This window comes from Gavia stellata, chromosome 10 (assembly GCF_030936135.1).
Source record: "Gavia stellata isolate bGavSte3 chromosome 10, bGavSte3.hap2, whole genome shotgun sequence".
Classification (NCBI taxonomy): domain Eukaryota; kingdom Metazoa; phylum Chordata; class Aves; order Gaviiformes; family Gaviidae; genus Gavia; species Gavia stellata.
This window is the reverse complement of record NC_082603.1, coordinates 24,227,029-24,249,176: the sequence shown is the minus strand read 5'-3', so window position 1 is coordinate 24,249,176 and position 22,148 is coordinate 24,227,029. Positions and strand designations below refer to the sequence as shown.

The 22,148-nt window shown below is 46.6% G+C and overlaps 1 protein-coding gene across 1 annotated transcript in view; it reads right to left on the bottom strand.

Annotated features, from left to right (window-relative positions):
- PTPRF (protein tyrosine phosphatase receptor type F) overlaps positions 1 to 22,148 on the bottom strand; it is a 261,030-nt gene that overhangs the window by 78,110 nt on the left and 160,772 nt on the right. Inside the window, exon 6 of the mRNA XM_059821779.1 lies at positions 14,358 to 14,468. Within this exon, the coding sequence (XP_059677762.1) occupies positions 14,358 to 14,468 (111 nt within the window). The remainder of the gene's footprint in view (positions 1 to 14,357; positions 14,469 to 22,148) is intronic.

Here is a 22,148-nt window from a genome sequence, read left to right as displayed (position 1 = left end):
CACTGCTTTCAGGGTGCTCTTGGGGCCATGCCGAGGCCCACGAGTGCTGTGTCCCCCTTGATGTGTCCTGCAGAGGCAGTGACTGTGGGTGCTGCAGCCGCCTCTCCCGGGGGAAGCCGGCAGCTGACCGCCCCCTGCTCCCCTGTGGGCAGCACAGGAGACATGCACTTCCAAAGGAGCTGGAGGCTTGTTCGGCAGCACTTTGCAGGGCAAAGGGAAGGGCTGAGCCCCTTCGGAAGTGGCTCTCCCCTGTCCTACCCACAGAGGAACAGTGGAGGTGGTTGGTGCGTCCGTGTACCTAGGGGAGGGATGAATGGCAAGGAAAACTCTCCTGCAGATCAAACGGTACGAGAGGGTGGGCAGGCTGCAGTGTTGCTGACCTCAACATGGGCCATGCCTCCTGCACACCACAGCATGCCAGGAAGCTGTGCGGGGCCTCAGCTTTCAAGCCTGGCAACAGATGAGCAGTTAAACAGGCCTCTGTGGTGTATTTTTGCAACCCAGAATGGCTGAGCCGGCCTCCCCTTGTTAGCACACCAGCAGAGCTGCTAAAATTGGATGCCATGTGTAGGGGTCAGCTCTCAACGTTGGAGGTGGGAGAGGGTCAGGGCAATGCCTTTGGTGAGAGATGTGGCCCGGACGATACTCTGGCAGCAGTGTGTGCAAAGGAAGGGACGGGCTCCATCAGCCTCCCATCCTCTTGGGGGATAATTGGCAGCTTCTCGTCCCAGTCAGTACAGAGGGAGAAGGGGAGATGCTGTCAGTTAGCATTAGCAAGAGCTGGCAGAGGACTCTCAGCAGCTTGCAGAGCACCATCAACACATTCCTCAGGCTCAAGCCAGCAATTTAAGTCGCTTGCTTTTCCAGCATGAGAGTCTGGTAATAATTTAAATCAGTATAACTCCTCAAAAAGCAGCATTCTTAGAATTTCTGTCCCATTTACAAGGCAAATCACATGGGCTAGGACAGCCTATGATGGCTACCTTAGGTGGTCCAGAAATTTTTGTTGTTCTTCATTTATTGCAGCAATGAAATTTCCCTTTTTATTGCAATTTTTTTGACAAGAATTTGCAATATTTTTTTTTTTAATCTTCTTTTTGGATGGAGATCAGAGAAGGTGGTTTGGAGGTTTTGCAAGAACAGCACAGGGAAAATTGCTGTGAATATTAAAATGATTTCAATGGACAATAGTATAATTCAGAGGTTTAGTTAAACCAGCAGACTGTCAAAAATGAGATTCATTGTCATTCATCCCAAGAACAGGCATCGTAAGGGCTCTGTGCTGCTCCACTATTCAGCACACCTCCCCATAGAGAGCATTCCCTGGGAAGTGAAGTGAAACCTTGGAGCGGTGAGCAGTGCAGCGCAACCTGAGCCTGTGCCCTGGATCCCACAGGACAGGGAGAAAGGACAGTGTGGAGACTGGTTCCTCATTCACTGGGGGGACTGTGGGGAGGAAAGAGGGGAGCAGGCAACACAACAGCCACAAAGGCTGAGATTGAGAAATGTTAATAATTCATCACGCATTAACATGCACATTCCTTGCCTTGAGAGTAAAGAGCATGAATCGATTGCCTGGCTCCTTTCATGACGGGAGTGGCTGTTTCCTAACGTCTCAGGTTCCCTCTGAGGGTGACGTTACCCCTTTGGAGAACCAGGGACCCCCCCTCCCTGCTGCTGTCTGCAAGAGTTGTAGGGTCTGAGCTCTGGGCATGAGTGCTCAGGGCTCACAGGCCGGCACTGTTGGCCCTTCTCTCACATGCTGAGACACTGCTGGCATACAACAAGGCTCTGCTGAAAACCCAACAGTGCCAGGACTGCCCATGATTCCAAAACTGCGTGGTGCTGCTAGGGAAGGGGAAACCAAACTGCTTTCCCTGCTGGCTGTCTTGGCCACAGTACAGTTGAGCAGATGACAATGCTAACACCCCTCCCTCTAGCTTGCAGAGATGCAGGGACCTCTACTTGCCTGCTCTTGCTTCTGGGTTTCCTCCCCACTGTGCCCAGCTGGCATCTAACTCTGGGCTCCATCCTCCCCCTCCTGACACCCCCATTGCAGGCTCGCTGGGAGCTGCCCGTAGCGATGGAGAGTTGTACCCATGCTCTGCACGCTTCTCCGCTCCTCTCTGGAGCAATCCCAGCTGCTCCAGTCCTGCACCACTGTCCTGACACCCTCTCCCCTTTGCTCTTCCTCTGCATGAAGGAGCAGCAATCTGAAGTCCCGTCCGCTCTGAAGGAGGACCAGCACTGCCTGGGCTGTGCTGCTCCTCCCTGCTCCCCAGCACAGCAAAGGCAAGTTTGGAGGGCTCTGCTCTAACCTCCTGACTGGGATGAGTAGTAGAGAGTGATGGAAGGGCACATCTTTGAGAAGGTGACACTGCCAAATTTCTTTACTCCAGCTAGGCAAGCTGCAGGATCCGTGGTGCACACGGTGTGCTCTTCTCATTGCTACACTGCTACCCTGCCCAAAACTGCTGCCTTCCTCAGGAACCACCTCCTCAGAGTTGAGGAGTGAATTTAAGAGATATCCTCAAACATGATCATCGGTCTGCATGGTTTACTCATCAGTAGACACGTTTCATCTCTCCCTAGTGCTATCATTTTAAGGAAGGGCTTCAAATGGAAAGGCAGTTGCTGGAGTCTCACAATCTATTGACAGAATCAACAGCAGGAGAGGAAAAATTGGAACCAGAAAAAATACATTTACAGTCTAATCTTGTGCTCAAACAATGCTGTACTATTTATGCTCCCAATGCATCCTTGAGTGCTGACATTTTATAGACAATTTCCAAAACAGGGCCTTGCCATTTTTGGATTATATTTCAGCTATAACTTTTAGGTCTAATTATTTGCGCTGACAACCACATATAAAAGAGGATATATCATTACAGTGGTGCAGCACTGGAGACACATCAGCATTCAGCATACTGACGTACTAATAGCAAAGTAAGGAAGAGCAAGATTGTGGAGCTATGCAATTTGCATTCACTCTCTGAAATTTCTCTGATGAAAATAACACAACATTAAGGAGGGGAGTAAGAGAAAAGATCCACTGTATCAAGATAAAATAACTCGTTAATAAATAACCTTGTAGCAGTCAAAGAGCAATAATTAAATGCATGGGTGAGCAGTACACAGTTTTAAGTAAAGCTGGAAAAATGTAAGATGTAATTATCAGTGCCAAACAAATTATAAGCACGGCAAATCCCAATGGAATATTTAGAAACTAATTTCTGGCTTCACATTAAATATTTGTGTACGTGGGTATTTTTGGTGGGGTGAGAAGGAGGAGTCGACACAAAGAATGAGAAATTATCCGCTCCTGCTGGCTTATATCCATTCTCGGCTGCCTCCCCTCAGCTAAACCATGCGGCTAAAACGTTTAAGTGCCCTGTCAAAGGTTTATTCTCCAGAGGTGCCTGAGCCATCACAGCAGTGCTCCAAATTCACTGAAATCTGGGAGGCCTTGGGCCTTGGCTTTAATTTCTGCTCTTTTCTTCCTTGTTCTCATTTTTCATCATTGTCTTGGGCTCAGGTAATTTTATCCTCTACGAAATCTATTTTTAGAGGGTAAACAACAAGGGCCCCATGCCTCAGTACAATCTAAACGAGAGCACGTTCCAGAGAGAGAAACGGGAGTGAAGTCAGTGTACTGGAACAACTGCTATGACAACTTGTTAAAACTTGTTCCAGTGATGATTATAAGATCAACTCATGCAGCTGCCTGATGGCATGTGTGAGAGGAGCCAGGGTCTCTTCCCCCTGCCACCCGGGAGCAGCACCGTGCCGGAGAGCCACTGCGAACATCCCTCTCCTCCAGCGCATGTGGAGGGACGGACCCGCATAGTACCTGTTTGGTGAAGGGGTCGTCTCTGGAAACTAGCTCAGGACTTCTGCCAAAAACACCAGCTTTCCCCAGCTTGAAATCATGAGTGCCTCAAGCTAGGTCTGGAGCTAGATTTAATTTAAAAGCTGGAGTCGCCTTTCACTATTGTCCTTTATTCACCTCTGGCTCTCTGAGGGCGGCGGGACAGAGCAGGGCAAAGCACAAACCAGGTTTTGCTGAGTGGCTACGAGCTCCTGCGCACGTCGCCACGGGCCTCCCTGAGCCATCCTAGGCATGGCTGGGACCACTGCCAGAGCTCCCTGCTCTCCCACCAGCAAGAAAAAGACCCAGCCCCAGGGAAGAAAGGAGAGGTGGACCTGCTGATGCAAAGGGCCCTTGTCCCAGCATGGAGAACTGGCCACCCCCAGAGCGGGGACTGGAGAGGAGCAGGGAAGCTGCCTCAGCGCAAGGGCCTTGTATCTCTCAACCAGCTGCTCCTGCTGCCCTGTGGCAAGGGAGGGCAGCGTGCTGGGTTCTTCTCCAGCTGAGATCTAAAGTAAGCTTTTCACCTCTAGAGAACATTAAAACTTTCAAAGCTACAAGAAAAATTCAGGAACCCGCTCTCCCTAGCAGCTTGCGAAGGGACTGGAGATCATTCTGATCTCCGCTTCCAAAGACTGCTCTTGATCTCTGGCCAGAAAGCAGCAGCAGTTTAGAGTTATTAGACTGGCATCTAGCACAGGTAATGGGTTAGAGGAGGACCCCACATACAGTAGCATGCACTTCTTCCCACCCTACCTTTGAACAAAACCGCCCTGGCTGGTATTTGCATGCAAAATATAGTCTGTGCATTTTAAATCTCAAGCAACAAAGGCATGCAAGCAAAATATCAATGCCATCACCAGAGTCACAGCAAACAGTAAGCAGATTTAGTCAGGCACACTGTGGCCGTGCCTGGAAGGGAGCCAGAATCTGTCGGGCCCCCTCCCCTTTTGGGGATGACTCTCCTCTCCCTACTGGAAAAGTCCCATCTGACGTGGCGTAGCGTACTGTAGATGGATAAGAAGTGAAAAGGACCAACCTTCTCGCTGATCTGAGAGATGAAAGTTTGTTTTGTTTGATGGCAGAGTGCGATGAAGATGAGGAGGGAATAAAAAAAGACAAGGAAAAACACAGAGAGTAAAAACAGGCCAAGCTTCATCTGTCCACACACCACTGAAACGACAAGACAAGACTACAGAGGTCAGCCATGACTTCCCACCGCATACACACACCACTCCATGTCGCGGACAACAGTGTGCCACACTCGCTCCGCTCTGGTCTGGAGCAGGGCTGGCCCCTCCGCCTCCCTGGCCCGCTTGCTGCTCGTCAAGGCAGGGCGGAGGGGACCGCACGTCCCCCACATACTCACATGGAGGGTGCTTCGGGGGCGGCCCAGCGCTGGGCCAGATGCTGGAAGCACAGAAACATTTATATGTGCAGAACACTCACGCACACGCACAGAGCAAGGGACTCCAGGCATCACACAAACTGACGTGCTCTCATGCACCCACTCCAGCTATAAAGAAGATGGCAAAGGCACTTTAAACCCATTGACCACACACTGGGAAGAGCATATACATAGATGCAAATTTTATCAAGTACGAAAGAAATGTTCCAAGTGGTGAATGGAAAATCTTCTACCATGAAGAGCTGCTCCCCCTCTCCAAACAAAGAGCTAAATGCAGCAGAGAGGTATTAGGCAAGTGACAGACATGCGCAGTCTCAGCTGGGCTCAGTTTCGGGAGAGCCTTATTGGTACACTGTGCTGCGAGTGAGAGATGGACAAGAAATCAGAAGGACAAAAACACCCAGAGAGAATTGAGCAGATCCCAGTTTTTGTTCCTGCGGGAGAGACAGTAGAAGGTTAGTTGCATTTTCCTTATAGACAAAGGAGATCTTATTTCTCTAGCAGGAGTGACCTCACTCCAGCTACAGATCTGTGGCATATCAGCTGTAATCAAACCCTCGCTGAGAGAATACAGAAGTGGATTTGATAGTTAAAGACTGCTTACAAGTCACATTTTTCATGGAGGAAAGAGAAGGTGGGGGGAAGAATTTGCTTTCCAGCAGAAACACTGCAAATTAGAGAACAACATGTGGCATTATACAGTGCAACAGTACGGTCAGCCATTTCCAGTGATTAGAGGACAGGATTTTAACCAACACTGACATGGTGCAGACCAGGCAACAAACTGCCAATAACAGTTACAACAGTGGCCTACCAAGTGTAATGGAGCTTGCAGGAGAACAGCAAAACAGTTGTTTACATTTCTTCAATTGAACCGATACCAGGGGACCAGAACCAGCCAACTCAGAGCTTAACTGGCCCATAAGCGAGGGCCACATCCTGCGAGGACCTGCACCCAAACATCCTCAAAAGAAACAGTCCTAGCTTAAGGCTCACAGAATCAGGTTTCCTCTGGCCTGCTTCAGACAGGGGATTTACCTCTTGGTCCACAAAACATTAACATAAGGCTCATTTAATCCTATGAGACCCTGCAATGGGAGGGAGCCTCTGTATTGCTGCTCCCAAGCCACCACTTTATTTACTAATCTAATGGAGCGTATCACATCTGCACAGCCTCAGCAGACAGCAAAGGGCTTCGGCCCTCTGCTCAGCTCTTCCCAACAGGGAGGAGGATTTGTTTCCTGCCCTTGCCCGGGAAGGACAGTGCTTCTGGCAAACCAGGCATACCCGTGAACGGCTGCATTTCTGGAACGCAGCACTAACCTCTCAGTAGGGCAACACAAACTCCAACTGCTGCAAACGTGGACCAACCTGCTGCACCCTTTGGGACTGTGCGACTGACCAGCAAGAGGCTGGTGAAGGGTACAAGACCGGGCAATGATGCTGAAACAGCTACTGGAACACCCGTCCCTGTTGCGGAAGCGCAGCAGCTGCAGAGCCTCACCCTGCCCTTGGGAAGGGCTGTCGGCCCCCAGCCCCACCAAGGGGACTCTCTGTAGTGCCACTTGGCCTGCCCGTGGGCAGGGAGAGGGGTGCTGCTGCAGGTGGGGAGCGGCCAGGAGCTTTGTTTTGGGAAGCCCGGCAGGGATCGCACTGCATCAGTGTGCATGGACAGGAGTAGGCTCTGGCAGTGGCTTTTCCCACGTGTTGACACTTCAGATTAGAGTTGGAAAGGTGAGGAGACACATGCGAAACACGCTAATTCAAACAGATTACTTTCTGGTCTGTCAAACAGGAACAAGTATGGGGCCTGCTATTTGTCACTAATTGCTGGATTATCTCTTAATCTCTTATTATATTAGAGGCTTATGGGGAATAAAAAACAGTAGTAGGCTATTTTGGAACAGCTGTAAGGCAAGAGGGAACACCTGGGCAGAAAGTTCTCTCTCCTTCCCCTTTACTTAATGCTTAAACAGCTGCTGCTTTATCTGAGATAAACCTGATAAATGGTAAACTGAAAGTTTCAGCTCCTTACAGATCCCATTCACATGCTCCCTTATCTCCAGTTCTCTATCCACGTCACTCCTAAGCTAAGAAGCACATTTAACCAATAGATTTTCTGCTTTTTTACAAAACAAATGACTATGAGCAGTGACAACAAGTAACTTCTGCCCCCCATATAGGGACAGAGGATTTAAGGTTGGGGTTACCCAGAGTATCCCCTCTGCAGAATACCATGGCTCACTAGGCTCACTAGCATGTTCCCATGAACCTGAGCTGCCTGGCAGCTAACTTAAACATGCCAGTCTATGTGCAAGACAAAGCAAGTCAAGTCACAAGAGAAATGCCACCAGAGGATAGCAAACTCCAGAAGGTAAAAACGGGGCTCCTTTTGAGATGCAAGTTGAAACAGCAAAGAAGCAAAGAGCAAGGCCGCATCAGAGACATGTCTGCCAGTCCTGACTGTCAGATGGCTCCAGCGCTCTGTAGGTAGAAATTCCCGTGCCGACTGAATTTGGCTTTTACCCTGCCACAGACATGCTCGTCTTAGGCAGCAGCAGCAGCAGCAGCAATACTTTAACCACAGCAGCTTGTTGCAGAATGAATGAGTTAGGGCTTATGGGAGTCTCTGCTTTTGTGTGTTGTCGGGCATTAGCTCCCTGAAACAAGGTGGGGGCTGTGGCCAGGATACGAATGCACAGGTCTGAGAGTTTAGATCACTAGCTCAAACAAAGGAACACATTTCTAAAGCTTTTCAGAGTGGGAAGCTAATACTTCCCTGAAAGCGACAAGAAAGTTCATTATCCCAGTTGGCTCTGCAATTCTGCTGGGAACTGCCAGCAGCTGTCCTGTGCTGAAAACCCTCTGGTGCTATGCAAGGCATTAATATAACGGCAAGTCCAGACACTTTGGAATCCGAAAGACACAGAGGTTAACAAAATCTCAGCGGGGGATGAACCTGTTCCTGCTTATCTCCAAAAGCACATCTTGTGTCTCAAGGACTCCACGTAAATCAAATTTCATCCTTTACAGCTTTTAGAGGTATGGAGGAACAAAAGGACAGATTGTCTTTTTTATGCCAGATTACATGAGAATAAGACAACCTCCCATTATATGCCATGAACAATGTTCTGATGCCACAGTGATGAGTATATTCCATCCTAGAGAGACAGACAGGATGCTCAGGGCACCCAACCGTCCTTTCCCATTCATAGTGCACACATATGCATGCATGAATTCAATTAAGAGCAGAAAATCTCGGAGTACCAGAGATGGATTTCCTAACCCTTTCTGCAAGTGGATATGGAAGGGGAGGGAATGGACATTTAGTGGGCACAAATATGCAAGCCTAATTGTTCCACAGCCATCTATGCAGGTCATGTGGGGAGGAGGAGGAAATAGGTTTCCAAGTCCATTTCTGTGTTGTATTATCATGCACTGAGCCATGAGCCACTCTCCTTCTATTTTCCATAAAGGTCACTTTACAAATAATCAGACTCGAGCCTCGCGTTTTACTTTTAGCTGTCAAAGGACTTTTCAAGGAATAAAATTGTTAAGCTCATTTAGTTGAGTTCTATAAAGCACATTGAAATCTTTAGATGAAATGTGCTAGCAGAAGGACAAAGAATAATTATTTATTAAACCATGATCATTATAATCATCATGGCATAGCAAAATGTTCATAGAAACACTAAGGGTGAACACACTTCACCCCAGGAGAAAACATGACAAAAATATTCATAGTAATATATGGGGAAGAGAGAACTTGGCAGAAGCCTCTGTGTGCCTCTGCAACTCTGAAGCCAGCCAGCTCCAGTACGAGGATACACACAGTCGCAGCAGCATGAGCTACAGTGCTGACTGAGCAGCAAACGTCTGCTGGTGCTGAGTGCTGCACAGCTCTGGCCATGCCGCTGGCTGCGTTCTCCCTGAGCCTGCTTACAATTAGCCAAGGTGCATCTGCCCAAACTACAGCTGCTCTGACTTTGGCTGTAGCAGTAGCTTCAGCATGGAGCAGCACCTGGGGGCAGAAGAAATGAAGTTAAAAATACTGAAATCCCATAAAAAGGAGTGCATTTTCTTCATCAAAGGGTCATTGCTTTGTGTTGCATTGCTGTACTGCAGCATTATCTTGAGGTCAGGACTGCACAGAGTGTACACAGGGAGATCATGACCTTTCAGACCCATAGCCCTCCTCAGCCATGCACCAACTGCTGAGGGGTAGTTACTCTGTGGCCTCTATCGCAGCCTGTTTTTGCTTCTTCTGATGGTCCAGGGCAGACATCTGTCTGAAGCAGCCATCTGAGTCATCCGGCCTGATTCAACTGCCCGTTTGTGTTTCCTGTCATCCAGGCATCTCCCTCGCAAGTCTCTCCAGTCTCTGTTTGTCTGTGATGGCTGCCAGGTCCTCAAGCACCAGCGGTGCCCCTCTCTGGTCAAGTAACGTCAACCCCATCAGCCCTGAGGAGAGGCAGGTTTAACGAAGCACATTGCCAGAAGTGGCAACCCATATAGCTGTGTTGTAAACAAACGTATTCCCTGTTATTTCGCTATTTTTCAGACATCCCCAGATTTTGTCACTGACTGTTTGACCACTGTCCTCAGTTTTTACTCTTCTCCTAGCAATACCCTCGAGCTTTGACTGCTGTTGCTATTTTAGCTGTTTTAATATTACATAAGCAGAAAACGTCCTTTTTAAAGGCTTCAAGTCTTGTTGCTCCAGGCCCATGTCAGTCATTCAGAATTATTATTATTTACACAAAGTCCTCACTGCAGTAAGCATCATATAGCTGCAAGTAGCCATTTCGGTGAGCTCCCTCCGTGTCTGAGCCTAAGCTACTGCCAAGTCCCCAAGTGTAAAATCCTGCAGAGGCCAGAGAATCGCTGCTAGGGACAGAGCCACAATCCTAATTTCATTTTGGATGATGGCTCCTTAGCGAAACTTGGCAAATAAAACTTCAGACTCCAAGTAAGCTTCCCTGCTGCCAAATGAAATACTAGCCTGGCCTTTCAAAAAGCAGATCAAGAAAGCACAGATTTTTGCAGTAATACCATTTTTATTTACTGCAGTCTTATTTACTAGTTTGTGATTTGGGGACAGAAAGAGAATTCAGTTTTAAATGGTCTTTCTTTAAAAGCAGCTGTGCAGCTGCTTTTCTGCAGTATGTGTAGCATTTTGGGCCAGGGAACTCGAGGCACTTGCCCCACTGGACCGTGCCTTGAAGGCCTGAAAAGCAGCACTTAAGAAGTGAAAACTGGGCAGCAGATTTCTCATTTGGTGGTAAGTATGCAGCCAACGCTCCAATAAGTACTATTCTAATAGCATCTGCATTGCTCACTGCTGAAAGCAGCACTGGGGAACACACCTAGTGAACTCCACAGTGTATTAATGAGGATATTCTTATATACAGTCTTCCTGCTCATCTGCTTCATTGAAGTGTAGAAGAAAGAGAAGGGCAGAAAAAAACCTTTCATACAGGGAAACAGTCAAATAACAGTGTCTTTATTGAGGGAGCACCACATAGGCCACCACCTTCACAGGCATTTCATAGGACAAGACTTTTGGCTGAAAATGCTCCTCTTTGTGCAGATGTCCCTGAAGCTGTCGGCAAATGAAGAGTGAAACGTATTCATAAAAAACCAACAGTGTCGGTGAATCATTGCAATTATACTATACTCCCATTAAGCATGATGAAATGACACCACCTTTTTTTTTTTCCACACTAGGTCCAATCTGCCTTCTACTCTTAGATCAATTTCTTGTACGTCTTGAATCAACTTCTTGGATTTTTGCTGCTAAATTAGACAGTAAGCTCTCTGGATTAGAGGAATCACATCTTCCATACGTTTCTATTCCTTTCCCATCTCCCTGCAGCACCACCAAGTCCCAAATCTAATCATTGTTACGATGTGCTGTGGTACATGTAAGCATGGACCACAAATGGATGAGAGTTCCTTCATCCAGACCAGCACTGGAAAGCATGCTTGTGCTGACAGGGCAGGATAAGAATGTGCCACTGTGCCCCTTCAAAGTCCCTGCTATGCCCTGGATAGCCACCTTGCCCTGGCATATTCCCCGTTCTTGCTTTCACTCTGTTCCTGCTCCTCTGATGGTCTGGATGTTTTCTGTAACCCTCCACAGATGGAGGGCTGAAGAGTAGCAGTGGGAGGCAGTCAGCTCCCAGCGCTGGTCCCCAGCCCCATCCCGGCTCTGCAGCAGCAGACAGATAGACCTGTCAGTCCAGAAGCAGAAGGCTTATGAGGGTTGCTTTCCAGCACACTTAGTAAGATGAAAATAATAGCTTCAAGGAAAAGGCATCCATTTTCCTTTACAAATCCCTGGTGTGGAAATGTTTTAACTTTTAATGAAGTCCATCTGTGCAGAAGTGCTGGCTCTGAAGGATTCACAGAGACAAGACACTGGCATAGCCTGCTCCTTCCTCCTCCTGTTCTTTCATTGACACAGGAAGCCCTGAGCAGTGCCTGGATACTCCTTCTCAGCACCCAGTATCTTCCTTTGTTAGCATGAAAAGCACGATAAAGATGCTAATGAGCCTGTGCTTTCTAACACAGCACACTCACAAAGGATTACCTGGGAGGCTAGGAAAGGGGAGGACATGATCAAAAACATAAACCCCAAGAGTCAAGAGACAAACAAACATTTGAACTATGAAAAAAACAATAGGCTGTAAATGAGAGCAGGCACAAGCAGTCCTGAGAACTACACAGGGTGGAAATTAGTACTGCTGCTCAGTACTCAGCCATGCTTTCCGAGAAAGTGGCCAACTTCTTGGGTATTCACTGCAATGAGGTCAATCATTATGAAACCGCCATGCAGCGGTGGTGCAGCCGACACACTTAATTTCCACTGTAATTTAACATTAATTAATGTCTTCTCTAGTAAAGATGCAGGCACTTTCCGAAGACCCTACTGGAAGTCACTGATCCATCTAATGACAACACTGTAGGACTATCACAAGAAGAAAAAACAGGGATTCTTTTATTCTGCATCCCAGACCTGAGAAAGTAAGGTATTTTCATTTTTTCCTTGCTTGTTAAAGAAATAAAATACTGTTCTTGGTCTGACTAACTTTTTGAAGTCATTAACTAATATAGTAACAATATGTTATTTTTTTGTAGAACATTTGCTGTGAGAAACTGTAAGCACAAATATCATCTAGGACCTAGTATGCACAGTGAATTTCATCTGATAATAATTTATGGGGTATCCTGTCTTAAAGATACTGCAGGGCTTTATCAGGATCACACAGTTTGGAGGCTGACATTGTAAGGATTATATGCAATAAAAAGGCTTGTTCCAAAAATTTATGTGTAAGAAAATTACAGTTAGCAGCAAAGTGTGTATTTAAGAACATGCTTTCTTTGGTGAACGTCAGGAGCCTCTCACATGTGCAGACCACCCAAGGCCCATGCCTAGCCCAAACAGGACAGACGAACCTTGCTGGGCAGCAAGCCAAGTATAAAACTCAGTACACTCCTCAGTCTTACAGGATTTACTTGCTAAATAAAGAGCATTCATTAGTAAGAAATCGGAAAGTTCTAAGAGGAGGTTTTTCTACCTCTTGATGCTCCCGTGCCTTTTATCAGCCACACCCCTACAGAAAACAGAACACTGAGAGTCTGAGCATGTCACAGGAAGCAAAAGCATCCCAAATATTGCAGCAAAATGGCTGGGTATCCACACAAACCTATGCAACAACAGCCACCCTAGTAACTAGAATCCTTTCCCTCAGAGTGCTAAGTGACAATCTGGGATGAGTTTTAGTACAGCTTGCCTGAAAAATGAACTTGCAAGAATACAGGGAGTTTAAAATCATCCATAATTACATTGTGAGAGTGAAACGAGTGATTCCACTGCATAGATATAGCTTCATCTTCTGAATACGCTTAATTGGATACTTCAGTCTTCCAAAGACTCTTTATAATCCAAATTACGCTGCAAAATAAAAAAGCAGTCCCCCAGAATAAGAAAAGAAAGCAATGCCAGAAGCCACCCCTAGAAGCAAACACACAGCATGTGAAGACTTAATCATTCTCATGTTCTCTTTCCGTACTAACCAATGGATACATAACTTTAAGATTGTATTTTCTTTCTTCAAAACAGAGAAAGGAAGAAATGAAGATGAGATTTTATTATTAGACAGTTGATTTACTATGTGGAAACAAAATCTGGCTCTAACTTCCTAACAAACAATGTGCACCAGCAGAAGAATCTTCTTTCTCTTCTTGGGAAAATCCGTAACTACATTTCCCAGGGGTTGCTGACCAGTGACTCTGGTTATACAGAGTTTCATACGAAGCAGCACATTTTTTTCTTGGTGAAATTAACAGAAAGCGTACAGGGAGTTTAGCCCTTGCTTCTCTCCAAGCTAACTCAAACACCTTTAATGTAGAGAAATAAAACTAGCAGGAGACCGTCCTGATGTAAAACCTAGTTATTCCAGTATGTTGAAAACAGTTTTAAACTAGCAACATAGCATAACCATTAGAAAAATCACTTTACATGAATTGCGGCTAATTTCCAGCAAGTTCCCAGTATGAGCCATTAATACCCAGAGGCTCAATCATTGATGCACATAAGATGGATTAGGACAACTCCAAAAAGCTGCTCAGTTTTTAAAGATACATATTCCAAAGCAGAGGCTTAAATATCAGCTCACCTATAGCTGAGCACCTCTGGCTTATCAGAGCATGACCAGTTTTACACTACTCCACCAAAGGTTAGTTTATACTAAGAGGATTAAGCACCCCTCAATCCCAAGTAAAATAACTGACATAAAGTTAAGGAGTTCAGGGGAGAAAGGAATTCCAATTCTGCCCATATTTCAGCATTTTACATAACACCATATGACAGCACAAATTTCCAGAAACGTGAGTCAAACCCAATGTGGATCAAGATATCCTTGAACTTAACTTGCTTTTTTTTGAGCAAAAGGCCAGATCACACAATCCACAAAGTGTGATCAGGGCACTAAGACAGGGAACACACTCCTTCACCGAAAGCCATGGAGCCTTTTGGGCAGGAGGAGAGCGACCTCCTTGGGTGGCAGCTGCTCTTACCTCGAACGTAAAGGTTAGCTGGGGCAGAGTAGCGGGTTCCTGCACTGTTCGTTGCAACACATTCGTATTTGCCTTGGTCTGACTCCTCGCTGTTCTCTATTTGCAGAGCTCCTGTACACAAACAAGATGATACAGACAATTCAGGTTATGGCAAATCTGGTAATTGAACAGCCAGCCTCAGAAAAGGAAGGCCATGCCCGACGCTTTTAAAGTATCTTCCTGGATAAATATATTGTGATGTTCCCTGGACCCACAGGGTACCAGCATGCAGCCAAAAGGTACCCAGTCCGCTGTTAGAAGCTTGTGAAATTGATTATTGTTATTTTTTAATGTACAGGGAACCAGTTACTGATGTATTTCCAACCACCCCAACCATTTATATTCATTGCTTCAATAAAGGAAAAACACATACACATACACACATATTAATTACAGCTTCGTATGGGACTCCTGTCTAATAAAAGGACCTTTAATAAGCCTTTAATCAAAACAGCCAAGCACAAACCACACTAACTGTAGCTGTTTGTTTCTTATTTGATGCACACAAAGCCTAGCAAATGCTCAACAAATTGCAACCTTCCTGCAGAAACTGGCAGAGTCCCATCTCTCCCACCTCACCACCCCTCCTTCCAAGAGACATCCCCTTTTGAGAACACTTTGCCTTTCGTCGGCTTTCTCCATGTCAGTGATCTCCTTGTTCTTTCAGATTTCATTATATGTGGTATAAAATGATTAGAAACTCAGTCTGAGACATCAAAGATGTACCCCAATGCAATACACCCATTTTGCTGCACGGCGCTCGCGTGAAAGCCACCCTCCCTTTGACCCGGCAGCCGTGGGTCAGGAATAGTTACTTAGCCCAGACTGCAGGTTCCCCAGGACATGATCGGACCCCATCCCCAAAGTGCCAGATGCATGAGGGGCACATCTAAATAATTTCATTAATTGCCAGAACACACAGAATAGCAATTTACATGGGGAACCTGCAGAGAACCCATGACGTGGAAGTGAGCGCTGGTCTGAGGTGGTTTTCTCTCATCTGCTCAGCCTATTCCACTGGTGTCCAGCACTGCTCAGCCTGGGAGGCTGGTCTTTCATCCAACTTCTTGCCTAGCACAGATGACTGCAAAACTGGTTGCATCTAAACTCCCCTAACTGGGCCCCATCTGTAGACTAAAAGATGGAGATGAAGAGGAAGAAAGAAAGCAGGATGCATATGACAGTAAGCTGGCACTGCAGGAGCGAATGGCCGTTGGCCAGACACTGAAGCGGCTGGTGCTCAGCCTGCTTCCCCCAGGCAACATGGGAATAATTTCTAAAGTGCCTCCAAGTGCTCAGATTCTGCTGGTTAGGATTGCCTGTAAGAAGGGAACTCTGCTCACGAACCATATACTGAACTAAAAGAAAACATTAACCCCTCTGCTTGTAAGGATTTGAACTCATTTCTGCCTGCCACGGTTCAAAACGAGCACTGAGAGCGGCACTGAGAATAGCTGGTGAAATTGCCTTCTCCCTTCTTGCTGGTTCAAGCTGCAGAGGTCAAACTCAGTTTTTCATATCATCAGAACAGAAGAAAAACTAATGTGAATCAACCACTGCCACCTACATTATTTAGAAGAATAAATTGAGACTGTAGCATAAGTCTATATGTCATGGGGAAAAATGAACTTCCCTGGGTTCTGCCATATAATAAAAATGATGTACAGAGCCCTCCCTATTGTTGCATTAGTGCTGGAAATGACGCTTCAGCTAGACAGAGAAAGCTTGTTTGCAGAAAGTCTTTCCACCTACTAACAAAAGGACCTGCCAGCTTTCCCTAGCCATGGCACTCTCTGGACACCCACAGGCCAAAGCCTACAGAGCACTGCTGCTTAATTCAGGGAGAATGTTGAATTTCTACATGCTGTCTGGGAAAAAACATCTTCAAGCAGACAGCAGCATGACAAGCAGTGGAGCAGGAGAAAGATTCCCAGCATTGACAAGACACAGAGAATCAGAGAATCTAGAAATGGAAAAGACCTATTAGGTTATCTTGTGCATCCCTGGGGGACAGGGCAGGCTTGCTCCCTGTTGTAAATGTACTTGTCTTCTGTCCAATCCCATTTTGAATGTGCCGAGTGATAGGTCTTTCACCACTTCCTCAAGGAATTGATGCCACAGCCTGGTTATGCTCTCTGTCAGGAAGATTTTCCTGGAACTCACCATGTATTATCCCCTTCTTAATTTCTGCTCATTACTCTGTGGGCATGCATGTGCTGCAGAGTTCATTCTGAGTGCTTGCATTAGACTTGGCTGGAAAAAGCTGTTTGCTGCAAAACATACCCAAACTTAAAAAAAAAACCAAAACCAAAAAAGAGTGGATCTCATCACCCTGAGGAAGACTCTATCTCTGATTTAGCCTGTAGCCCTCAGCAACTGGCTGGGCTGGAAGCAGAGCCAGCTTCAGGTGACAGGCAGTGGTGTCTGCCTAGAAAAAAGGAAGATCCCTAGATAATTCTGCCATGAACACATACCTTTTCATATGCCCCTTTTAGCCATTTAATACATATCACTGGTATTTATACCCTTTATAGTTGCAATCACCATGCCTCTTAAATGTCAGGTAGTCAAACTATTTTTTATCTCTAAGGACCTCAACATCAGTGCTGGAGAGAGAAGAGGAAAACATAAGAGGATGAAGAAAATGAAGGCAGAGGGGAGTTTCAGATTACATGCTGTTATTGCCTGTTAGTTCAGCAGCCAGTGCGGACCAATTTCTAGAATCATACTATAAACATGTAACATGTGTCAGCAACTGCCTACAAACTGCTCAGGGACACTGGGTAAGGGATTCTTGTTTTGTCTGGGTTGGCCTGACTATTCAAACTATGGCATGTCAGGAGCAAGAGAGAACCCAGAAAGCAGAAGGAAGTTAACGTAAACCTCTCAAGTGAACCAGAAAGAAATCAGTTACTGCAATAAATCATCATTAGACAAACATACAGATCCCGCAGTATAGCTGACAGCTAGCAGAAAGTGGAAGGATCCTGGTAAACTGATGGCAGCCAGCAGGACTATAGGAGTTTTCTTGAAGGACAACCTACAACTAAGTGATGGATACAGGAAAGTTTAGGGTATCTCACAGTACAGATTTATGAATAAAGTTAAGAAGCTCAGACATTGCTGGGATCAGAAAGCTGGAGACATAAAAGCATCTGAGCCTTGGGAAAAACTCCTTAAGCGTAAAATGCTCCAGGCCCTACTTCAGTCATCCCAGAGAAAGGCAACAGATTAATCTCTTGGAGGGTTCAAGTCTAGGCTGGACAGGACACAAGGAGCTACACCTGAGTAGCTCCTTTCCCTGAAGTTCATGGAAGCTGCATCCGAAGACCCTCAAAAGCACAGTGAATTCTTTGCTTCGACAAGCGCAAAGGACCCAATTTCTACTCCTAGCCTGGTCAACATCTCATCTTATAACCTTCTGTGCCTCTGCAAACCAGGGCTAGGAAGGCTGATTTACTTTTATTCATTACTTTGGGAATTATGTTGCGCAAGTTTCTGGGTAAGGTCTTGTTCACACAGGATGTTACTGCAGACTTCTGATATGGACTCCTCGCGTGCTCCAGTGCCAGGTGCCTTGTTCTCGTTTGCATGGCTGAGTCCTGATGTGCAATCAGATAGCATGGCTTCAGTGGATGCATGAGGACCATCTACCGTCAGGATGTACAGATGTGTACAGAGAGGAGCGGTGAACAGCTCGTGGGGCTCTGCGGTGGTGCGTGCACCTCAGAGCTAAACCTCTCCCTGCTGAGCACCACTCGACCTCCTCTGCCTCCTAAGCACCCTGAACCACAGCAGGGCTCCAGCAGAAGAGGGGCAGCCATTCCCCCCCACGCTGTGATGCCCTGTCAGTCTCGCTTGCAGCTCAGATCTGTTCCTGATAACACATCTCAGCTTATCAGAGAACTGACAGCTCCTGAGGAAAACGCCTGGCTGCTCTCCAGTGCCAGGGAGAATGGTGACATGGCAGAGCTTTCTGGGGCTGAGGGCAGGAGACAGCCCTGCTGACTGACAAGCATCCCTTATAGGTTCTTTGTGCTGGTATCTCCTTGCCAGTCCCTTCCCTCCTCTCCTAGCTTTTCCTTTTGCTCTTTAAACTCGGGCAGAGACAGTAGCCCAGTGAGCAGCTCTCCAAGATACTTACCTATTCAAATATACTGTGCTCAAGCAGAATCATCAGTTGCAGTGACAGTGGTTAAAAGAAACATTTAAAAAGTGCACTGCACAGAGCATGGGGAAGGCAGATCCTGATAAGGGCTGCTTCTTGGCAGCGCTGGGTACTGTTGTGCCACGGAGGGCTTGTCACTCTCTCCTCTAGGTGACAAACGAAATGTAAAAAGCTCTGAGCTGCCATACAAATTGATCTCTCTGAAATCCTGCTCTCTAGCTCATCAGGTGCTTGTGCTCTCTTCTCCCAGACAGCACCACACGGAGCTAAACACAGCAGCTCTTGGGGTGACGCTCTTCCATACCTCTTCAGGTTGGAGCTCCATCCCCAGCAGTGGGAGCAGCTCCAATTTTCTAGCAGGGCATTCACAGCTTCAGCCCCCCTGGCTCAGAGGTGGGGACTGACCTTTTGCCCTACTTATAAAACTAGACATGGAATGAAATGCTCCCGTAAGTACTCAAGGAGTCCAGGGAACCAGGCTGCAGTCACAGCAGTCATCTAAGGAAAGGACTTGCAACGCAGATGTTAATGAACCCAGCTACCTGACCAGGGCCCTTTCTCTCAGAGAACAGGTAAATTTTGCCCACCCTGCACACTAGAGCATGTGGCTACTCCAAACCCCTCCATTCTCTGTCCCCCAGCCTCCTATCAGCTTCCTCCACAGAAACGCTGCCTGACTTTTCCTGAAGCAGTATTCTTAGTCACCCCTTCAACCAGTGCTCAGGTGTGGGTCCCAATCCACCTTCTGCTAAAAATTCCCTTCCAGAAAAGGAGAATCCTCCTAGTAAAATGCAGGGAGCTGTGGAGCAGGGCCGGAGGCAAGCCCAGACCAAACAAGGACCCATAAGGTTGAATATGGTGGAGAAAGAGAGACTATGAAGTCCTGACAACAAGGGGGTTGGAGTTTGACACCCTGGCTGCTGCCCAAGATAACTGACGCTTGCCATGGGTGCTGTGAAAAACTGAAAGACACCAAAATCATGCAGGAGTCACTAATAATGAAAATATGCATTTCCCATATGCGCTATTTTTTGCGCTTTATAGCAGCAGCACCTCCCAGCTGTTACAGAGGATTGCACCTACCCTTCACCAGCCATCAGCACTGCCAATTATGCAAAACAAGATAACTACAAATATATTTTCATTGTTAGTGTTCATTATGGTCATTATGCCTGAGAGGCCGGTGATTGGCATGCAAAGGGCCTGTTCTGGATGGCAGCGCTGCTGAGAAATCACTCTCCTGTGTGCCACGGGCAGCTGCTGATAGCACCCGACCGCTGCCGCTGAGCCAGACTCAGAGAGGGAGGAGAGGAGACCCAATGTGCTCGGCAGCACGAGGTCTCCTAGAGGAGACAGCAGAGTTTCAGGACGCTCTGATCTCCTACCAGCAGGTACAGAAAATCTCAGGGGACTCTGCATCAGAAGCAAAACTACAGCACTGTCAAATGCACAGTAATGCCTCGGTGTGCTTCTAAAGGGACATGAGTCAATCTGAATACTGACAGCAGGAAACACGGCTTTACAAGCATTTCCAGGCACTACCCCACCCAACCTCCCCCTGACACTGTCTGCTCTTGCAAGTGTATCTTCTAATTTTAAAATTGTTTTCCTTTTGCCTTTTTTTTTTCTGACTGAAAAAGCTCAAGAAACAGGAAAAAAATCCTATCATATACAAACTGCAATCAAATGTACAAACACATGCTCAAAAAGAGACAGCAAAATTCTTTTAGCTTCCTCTAATCTCTTTGGATAGCTTTACGCTCCAGCTCACAGGACAGCGTTGAAATACTGGAGCTATATTTAAACCAGTTCGCTCGGGACTGGAAAAGGTTTAGCTGCAGCTATACAAAAGTCGGTGCGGGTGTTTACCTGGCTTCTCAGAGAGACAGCTTCTGACACCCAAGTGAGCTGATCTAAAGTTAATTCAGACAGACCTCTGCTACGCTGACGTCTGCAGGGAAGAAATACTCTTATGTATAGGAACCTCAGATATTTCCTGTGGTGACAGAAAAGTAACAAATAAATCTGACTGGAAAGGGAAAATGCCTGAGATGATATTTCTTTACCTCCTCATGTGCATCCGATCTAATGCCTGTTCAGTCCAGCATCCACCAGAAACACAACAGTGCTCTGCTCTCTTTCAGCATGAGGCAGCAAAACGCAGCCAGGTTTCACAAAAGGTTGAATGAGTTCAATTCCAGAGATATGCTGGAAACGAACATCTTATATTTTGCTCCGAAAATAAGAATGGGGCAGAACTTAATTAAACATGGATTTGCTGATACTATCTATGGGTCACCTTAAGAAGCCAGCTATTGCCTAATCTGACGGGCATCTGCCAGCTCCATGTCTTTCTGATGAATAAATAGGGATTTCGCGATTAAATTACTATCTGGGGCAGTCCCGGAGGGGTAAGGAGCGAAGCTACAAACTGAGATTCTGAATTATAGATGGGAGCTCCTCCCATTTCAGGGAAACCAGAGATGTCTTGAATAGAAAGGACCAAATACGTGGGGGTAAGGACAAACGAGGTGTTTAGAGAAAAAAACCTCCTCCTATTTGGAGAGGTGCATGGTAGAATTTCTCAGGTTGTCCTCTTGCTAACCACACGCTGCTCCCTGCGAGTGGGTTCTCCGCTGCTCCAGCACAAAGGCCTTGGGTAACGCTCGAACCACCCAAGTACTCCAGACACACAACTTCTAGCGACACAGTCACAGCAGCAATTAAATCAACCCAAAACCTCCCCTTCCTCCCCCACACATTATTACCAAAAGGGTTTGTTAAGAGTCATTAGTTCACCCTTCCTTTCAGACCAAATTAATGGATTCCAAAGCATCAAACTTACCTTAATGAGGAACAAGAGTGCAGCTGGGTATAGAACATGGCAGAACAGTCACTTCTACATGGACACAACCTCACCATCATAAAAGCACTTTCATCTAATCTGTCGTTATCTTTAGAAATTCAATGACCTCCGTTTTAAATAAAAGGCATTAGGCTGACAGAAATCCTCTGGGAAAAGCCAGAGAGCAGCACGTGGCTTCTGTTTGCTCTCACAGAAATGTCATCTTTGACATTCAAACAGGACACATATATTTTAAATAATGTCAAGAACATTCTTAAAATACCTCATCAGGACTCAAACGGGGGTGGGAAGGAGGGTGGGGGTGCGGGGAACTTATGTTTTATGAGATGGATGGTTCTTTTCACAGAGATGTGTTTGGTTCCCAAGCAGGACGTATGGAGCATCCACGCGGTTCTGGTGCTGAGTCACTAATGTCATCAGACAGGGCGGGCACGCAGCGAGCGCGCAGGGAGGCCCGGGGATGGCTGTGCGCTCGGCGTGCACGGCTGGGAGCTCAGAGCACTTGACTAGTTAGCATTCAATCTGTCATTTCATTTTAGGATTTGCAGTAGAAATAGGAGATGAAGAAATAGTTTAAGGAGCTTGTAACATCACAGCTGTCAATCTCCGGCGTTCCAAAGGGAGGAATGACAGATATATAAGCCCATTCATATCAAAATAAGGTTTGCAGCCTTTTTCCCTGACCCAGATTTGCTACAGAGGCAACTTAATGCAAATA